The 8,289-nt window shown below is 38.7% G+C and overlaps 1 protein-coding gene across 1 annotated transcript in view; it reads left to right on the forward strand.

Moving 5' to 3' along the window:
* Window positions 1-7,476, forward strand: part of LOC124711289 (serine/threonine-protein phosphatase alpha-2 isoform) — a 46,843-nt gene extending 39,367 nt beyond the window's left edge. Inside the window, exon 7 of the mRNA XM_047241293.1 lies at window positions 5,905-7,476. Coding sequence (XP_047097249.1) covers window positions 5,905-6,000 — 96 coding nt within the window. The 3' untranslated portion in view covers window positions 6,001-7,476. The remainder of the gene's footprint in view (window positions 1-5,904) is intronic.
* Window positions 7,477-8,289: the final 813 nt, after the last annotated feature.

Below are 8,289 nucleotides of genomic sequence, written 5' to 3' on the forward strand. Positions count from 1 at the left end.
TTGTAGAGGTTTTGGAAGACCTTAGACACTGTTCACTGATGGATTTCACTGACCTAAGGTGCCTGTAGGACCAACATCTCAGGACCCACTATCTGCTACCAGATGACAGCTTATGACATTGTCAAACCATACAAGATTCTCACTGTTAACATTGCCTTTTCTGTGAATGAGTAAATACAATCACCCTGGTTAAAGGTTTAGAACATTGAGTTAACTAAATTCTTACAGCTCTTTAATGAATTAAAATATTCCTACAAATCAATCCAGATTATAAATTTTTACATACTCTATGGTTTGTATAGTGGTTGAATCTCTGGAATTACTTAGAGATTTTGATATTGTCTTAAAATATAAACTGATTCATGAGGAAGGTTTGTGTATCATTGCATATTACAATGAAGTTGCCCAACTGTACTTACTGCTGTCTGTGCCAAGCTGGGGTGAATTGCTACTATTCTTACAGTTCTATCACTCTGGCTGAGTTGGTGTCTGTTTTTCCTTTTCACCCTCATAGCAATGCAGTTCATAAATTAAATGGTCCATAGATTGTATCTCACTGCACTCAAATTCTGGGCTGTCTGACACATTTTCTGGCACACACATTTTATTAATCAGTTACATCTACCAAAATACTTGTTCTGTCAGTATGCGAAGTTGTCACTGTTACCGAATCACCTGCATTTCCAACCTTTGCTTGCGTTAAAATTGAATGAGTCTTTAATCTGTGGTTGTTACGGCTATTGGGGATGGTCACAAAGCACAATAGTAAAACTGTGTGGGCCACATAATGCTTATCCTATATTGGAGTAAATTTGCTGCTTTAGTGACGGAATGAGGTTCAGGACGATGTGACATTTCAGGTGAGCACAGTAATAGCGTGATGGTACTAAAGATAGGTCTAGCATCTATTGAATGAAATGCAGAGTTACAAAAGGTCATTTCAGAGAAATAAAGTAGGTGAGATATAAAAGGGTTGACTGAAAAGTAATGCCTCCACCTTTGTAACTCAACAGTTGGCAGCATTGGTATGTGGCCGGTGCTGGCTTGTTCCATAGCCTCTTCCCTACAGCTTCAGTTGGTGGAAAGCCTTAGCATTGAATGTTTGTGTTGTTACAGTGTAAATATGGAATCCTGCTTAGATGGTTGGTCAATGTGATTTAAGCAACATGCAGTCATTGAATTCTTGATAGCAGAAGGTAGCACCCCAAAGGAGATTCATAAGAGAATGAAAGCAGTTTATGGTGATCGTGTTGATGTTAGTCATTGGGCAGATAAGTTAAAAGATGTCGGGGTGGGGACATCTGACCTGCGTGACAGAGTTGGACGTCCTGTGACAGCAATCAGTTTAACAAGGAAAATGTTGAGACTGATTCAGGACGATCATCGTATCAATCAGAGAGAAATTGCAGGCACAACAGCATTTCACAAGAACATGTGGGTCACATTATTTCTTTGATTGGCTATCAAAAGATCTGTGCACGATGGGTATCCCGGATGCTGACTTCAAAATGAAAGTGCACAGACTTGAAATTTGCCAGGAACACCTCTCGCATTAAGAGAATGAAGGTGACACCTTTCTCCATTAAATTGTGACAGGAGTGGGTACACCATTACGACCTGGAGACAAAACATCAGTCTGTTGAATATTGACACGCTCGCCCCAGAAAAAGAAATTATAGACACAGCCATCAGCTGGAAAAATCATGGCCAGTGTCCTGGGGCACGGTTGGTGTTATCAAAGTTTTCCTTGCTCACGGAGCAACAATAAATTCAGAGCATTGCATCACAATGCTGCGAACTCTGAAACAGTGGCTAACATGGGTCCAAAAGGAAAAGAAATGTTTTCCTGCAGCATGACAGTGCCAGATCACACACTTAACGTACCACCACAGCAAAACTTCAGAGAGTGAATCTCTCCTCCATACGGCGTCCTCTGCACAGTCCAAATTTACGAGGGACGTTCTAAAAGTCTATGCAAAAATAAAAACTACTTAAGTGCTTGGGGTAAATCTTTTTTTATTTTTAGACAGTCTCCTTTTAGACTTGTACACTTCGTCCAACGCTGTTCTAATTTGTTGTTCCCTTCTGAATAATAGGAAATGCCCAAGTCTGCAAAATAGCTATTAGTTGCTGCAATCACTTCCTCGTTTGAATAAAATCTTTGTCCCACCAGCCACTTCTTCAAATTGGGGAGCAAATTGTCAGAGGGAGCCAAGCCTGGAGAATAGGGGGATGCGTGAAAAGAGTTGAAATCTTATTTCCATTAATTTTGCGACCACATCTGCTGAGTTGTGTGCTACTGCATTGTCGTGATGGGAAAGGACTTTTTTGTGGTCGAATTGCTGGAGTTTTTCCTGCAGCTCTGTTTTCAAACAGTCAAATAACGATGAATAATATGCACCTATAACAGTTTTACCCTTTTCCAGATAGTCGACGAGGATTATCCCTTGCGAATCCCAAAATATAGTTGCCATAACCTTTCTGGCTGAAGGAATGGTCTTCACCTTTCTTTCTGCAGATTCTCCCTTGGCAACAAATTGTCTAGATTGTTCTTTGGTCTCACAAGTATAGTAATGTATCCATGTTTCATCCATAGTGATGAAACGATGCTTCAAGTCCTGTGGTTTCTTCCTGAACAACTGCAAACAAACCTTGCAACACATCACACGATTCAGTTTTTGGTCAAGTGTGAGTAATCGCTGAACCCATCTTACGAATAGTGTTCTCATGTCCAAATGTTTATGCAAAATATTATGTACCCATTCATTCAAGATGCCCACAGCACTAGCAATCTCACACACCTTAACTCTTCTGTCATCCATCACCATATCATGGATTTTATCAATGATTTCTAGAGTCGTAACCTCCACAGGGCGTCCAGAACATTCAGCATCACTTGGTCCCAAATGGCCACTCCGAAAATTTTGACACCACTTATAAACTATTCTAATCAAAGGTGCAGAGTCACCATAGTGTTTATCAAGCTTCTCTTTAGTCTCCAGAGGCATTTTGCCTTTCATAAAGTAATGTTTAATCACCACATGAAATTCTTCTTCGTCCATTTGTTGACAATCACTGGACTTCCTTGATTCACACGAATGCCAAACAGAAAGAAATAGACCAATATGGCTGAAACTTGGCGTGTGTTCTTTCCAAAGACGATACTAACTAAAAGTGACCTCGACACGAGCTGGTGGTGCCATCTCTTTGACTTTGCATGGACTTTTCAAATGCCCCTTATAGCACAGTCTGACTTTCATCTGTTCCAATAATGAGACAATCTGCAGGGACATCATCATGCTTCTTATGAAGATGTTGAGAGAACTGTTATGGCTTCAGAAAACTTGTTCATTGTTGGTAGAAATGTATCCAGTTAGCTGGTGAGAAAGTGGAAAAGTGAATATTGGTAATTAAAGATTACATTCTAAGGGTTATTTCTGTGTTTGATTTATTAAAATATTCCCATCCAAACCCAATTAACGAAAGTGGACGCATTACTTTTCATTCAGCCCTCGTATTTGTTGTAAAATCCTTGTGATAATTTTATTTGGAGAGTCATGTGGCCAGCAGATACTCCTGACTGTGAGATACCCTTCTGTGGTTGGTGAAAGTGTCATTCTTATGTGAACCAGTACACATGGGATTACAGGAAAACTGATAAGATGCCACAGAAGAGCAAGCGTGTACTAAAAATTGTGGGGCTCAACGTGTTGTATCATTAAGTCTATCACCTTTCTGTTAAGACAGTAATGTCCATGGGAAGAAGAATGGTATGAAGTGAAGGGAAAAATGGTAAAGGTGGTAAACTACATTGATAGTGCCATACTTCCTTTCAGACTAGACGAAGTGCTTCTGTATCTATAAGGTACAAAGCAACGAAAGATGGCTTTCTGATTCAGCTAGAGGACTTACTAATTTTGTAGTCTAGTGAATAGTGATTTCAGTAATGCATACTTGAACAGATGGTTTTATATTGTTAAAAAATAGTGTATACCTGCTGCTATGTTCTGCTTTAGCAACCAAACACAAATATGTTAAATTTTTAAGTTGTCCAACATCCTTAAATATTAGCAGATGACAACTTAACAGCCTATGAAAATGTGTATTTTGCGAACTTTCACTTCAAAGAGGGAATGTACTTGCTCAAATGGACAGTGAATTGACTGAAAAGTGTCTTGTTTAAATATCTCATTGCTGGTAAAAGAAATTTCTTCCTTCCCTTCAGTAAGTGTCCAACGTGGTATAGATCAGATAGGAACTCCACTAGGTTAACATATTTTAGGCAGTGGAATTCAGCGATTGTCACATATTAGAAACATTGCATTTCTGTCCTTTTGGTGGTGGTGGTGGTGGTGGTGGTGGTGGTGGTGGTGGTGGTGGTGGTGGTCTCTTCAGCAAGGCATAGTCGAAATCATTTCACCAGCTTGATCTTGCCCAATTTCACGATAATTTTCTAATGATATTGATCTTCATATACGATGTGATCAAAAGTATCGGAACACCTGGCTGAAAACGACCAGTTTGTGGTGCCCTCCATCGCTAATACTGGAATTAAACATGGTGTTGGCCCACCCTTAGCCCTGATGACAGCTTTCACTCTTGCAGGAATATGTTTAATCAGGTGCTGGAAGCTTTCTTGGGGAATGGCAGCCCATTCTTCACTGAGTGCTACACTGAGGAGAGGTATTGATGTCGGTGAGGCCTGGCACGAAGTAGACGTTCCAAAACATTCCAAAGGTGTTCTATAGGATTCAGGTCAGGACTCTGTGCAGGCCAGTCCATTACAACAATGTTATTGTTGTGTAACCACTCTGCCACAGGCTGGGCATTATGAACAGGTGCTCAATCACGTTGAAAGATGCAATCACCATCCCTGAATTGCTCTACAATAGTGGGAAGCAAGAATGTGCTTAAAACATCATTGTAGGCCTGTGCTGTGATAGTGCCACGCAAAACAAGGGGTGCAAGCCCTCCTCCATCAAAAACATGACCACACCATATCACCACCACCTCCGAATTTTACTGCTGGCACTACACAAGCTGGCAGATGACATTCACCGAGCATTCGCCATACTCACACCTTGACATCGTACCGCCACATTGTGTACTGTGATTCGCCACTTCACACAATGATTTTCCATCTCTCAATTGTCCATTGTTTACGCTCCTTACACTAAGTGAGGCGTCATTCGGCATTTACCAGCGAGATGTGTGGCTTATGAGAGCTGCTTGACCATGAAATCAGTTTTCTCAACTACCTGTCATAGTATTTGCAGTGGATCTTGATCCAGTTTGGATTTCCTGTGTGATGGTGTGGATGTCTGCCTATTACACATTACGACAGTCTTCAATTGTCAGCCGTCTGTCAGTTAACAGAAGAGATCGGCCAGTATGCTTTTGTGCTGTACATGTCCCTTCACGTTTCCACTATATCACATTGGAAACACTGGACCCACAGATGTTTAGGAGTGTGGAAATCTAGTGTACAGACGTATGACACAAGTGATACCCATGTTAGAAGTCCACGAGTCCTGCGGAGTGCCCCATTCTGCTCTCACAATGTCTAATGAATACCTAGGTCGATGAAATGGAGTATCTGGCAGTAGGTGGCAGCACAATGCAGCTAATATGAAAAACATATGTTTTTAGGTGTGTCCAGATACTTCTGATAACATAGTGCATGTTAAACTGTTTTTGTTCCTCTTTCATATTCATAAGCATCGAATTTTTTGCTAGATAACTTTATCACATTATGAATTACTGTCAAAAAGAATCGCGTGCATGTTAGGTGCACTCTTACACTGGTAGTGTTAAAGTTAATATGAAACTAAAGTTAATTTGTGTTCGTAGAACTTTATGTATCGTAAAATTGTTCTACACATGACTAATTTTTTTTTTTTACAGCCGGCTGATAAGAGGAAGTTTGCTTATGGAGGACTGAATGCTGGAAGACCTGTTACACCACCCCGTGGAGCAACAACAAAGAACAAGAAAAAGTGAACGTGTCTGGGTTGAGCAACTGAGCTGCTTAAATATACTTAATTTGAATGCTGAATTCACTGTAGCAGCTAGAACTACAGGAGTATTGTGCATTGTGGAGAGACTGCTGAAAATATAAATGTTGTGTAATATTGTGTTGGGCCTGAAGTCCTGACTCAGACGTTGTCACAAAGCTGTTTACCAGTGGTACAACATATTTGTAGTTTTATAATTTTATGCCAAACATTCTTCAGTACTCATTACAAGCAAAAATTAATACTAAGTTAAATACGTGACAGCGTATCAGTGCAATTGCAGTTATTTTATCAAAATCTGTTTACTGTGGCGCTACCTGTTCTGCAGTCAACTTTTTGTAATGCAGAGCTGTTAAAAGTGGAATGAACTTACAAATATGTAATATTTGGAATATTGAAGCACTATTAGATATAACAGTGTTTTTATTTCTAACATATATAAGTGAAATTATATAGATGCAAGTTTGTGTTGTAGCACAGTCTGAAGAGTATTAGAAGGTACATCAGTGATGACTCATTATGAGTGACTAGTAGTGCTTAATATTAAACAAAAAACATCAATACCTTCACATATAATCTGAACATTGTAGTTAAGATATCCGAACCGCCAAAATGTTTAAGTAGAATTACAAAGGATTGGAAAAGCTTCTCATGACAAAAGTATTCACCCTTCTTGGCAGTGATTGAGAGTACCAGTAGTGTTAGTTAAGTCTATGCCACTTCTTTCATACCTTGCCTCATCTCTTGTATTTTCCTCAGTTCTCACAGCAGAATTTTAATGGCCTGCTTGCATGATAGTAGTATTTATGTATAGTTTCTAAGCATAATTTTGCAAAGTACTTCATAGAATAACGTCCTTCATTTCACTGAGTGTAGGAGTTTTGAAACATGAAATGTATCGTCCATTATGTTGTAATTAATCCTGTGACAATAGCAAGTGGTCACATTGTTTTGAATTTGTTATAAGAATGTTTTGTGATGAAGTGCATATTTTTTTCAGAGACCAGATATATTTAATAATGTGGTCAACTTCCATCCATTTTTGGATACTTAAATGTACATTACAAAATTCATATTGTATATAATTGTTGATGGATCTCCAGTTTATCATCTTGACTGTCTTTATAATGTCCCTTTAATGAATGTGGAGAGAGCAAAAAGAAACAAAACCTCAATTTTAAAACAATTTGTAAATGATTGTTTGATTTATAACCTAATCCTGACACGCACACTTGGTGTTAACATTACAATCAAAGATAGCAGTGCAGGGACAAAATGTAATATTTCACTATTTGTAATTGCTGACTACGATTTTGTCTTGGTAATTGAAGTCCAAGCTGCTTAATGACAAAGGAAACGAATCTGTTTCAGTTAGTTTAATGTGTGGAGCTGTAGTCTCCTTGGTGTGCAAAAACGTTAAAATTCATCTGCGGAATAAATTTTGTACTGTATTGCTAAACTATTTGCTATATGGAGATTAATCTCTTGGGTTTCGGAGTAGTGGTCTGCAAAACATCCATGCTTAATTTTTTGTATATTTTGCTAGTTCTTCACTTGTAAAATTATACACTGTAAAATGCTATATTTTGGTGGGGAAACTTTGTTCATACTATATGTATCAAGTGGTCAAGTATTTTGGAGGTAATAGATGCCGGCACGAATACTGTCGGAATTTGTGTTCAAAATTGTTTTAGAGCACAAGAAGTTTGGAGTTGCGGAAAATTTTAACGTTTGGGTATCATAGTAGAATGGGAATTAGAGGGGAATTAACACAATGATGGAAAGTTGTTACACTTTCATTTTGGTCTGATTTATTTAGGCATAATCATAACTAAGTTTTGCTAGTTTGCAATTTAACTGATTAACTTCTTATGACATGTTTGACAATATTGTCTTTCCTGCAGTCACTAATATGTTCTTGTATCACCGTTTTGAGATTGCATAGTAGTGCTGCTGATAAGTTTATTCACATTGCTGTTCATGACTGACTCTCTTATTTCAAAAAGAGCCATTAATTTTTTATTGCTTGCAGAGAAGTGTGCAAAATACACATTAAATAAATAGCTGCTGATAAATTTCAGAAGGTAGCTGGCTGTGTGTGATCAGAGAGGAATACACTGGCTATGGACATAACTTTTGCATTTCTCATAAAGTGCGCCTCATGAGACTTTAATGTAAGCACACATCTGATGCCATGAGTCTGAGGGCAGAAACAAATTTGGACTTCGGTGGTATGGGCCAGTAGGTAGAGTTGTAAAGGGAGAGGGTGCTATGT

The sequence above is a fragment of the Schistocerca piceifrons genome, chromosome 8 (genome assembly GCF_021461385.2).
Source record: "Schistocerca piceifrons isolate TAMUIC-IGC-003096 chromosome 8, iqSchPice1.1, whole genome shotgun sequence".
NCBI lineage: Eukaryota > Metazoa > Arthropoda > Insecta > Orthoptera > Acrididae > Schistocerca > Schistocerca piceifrons.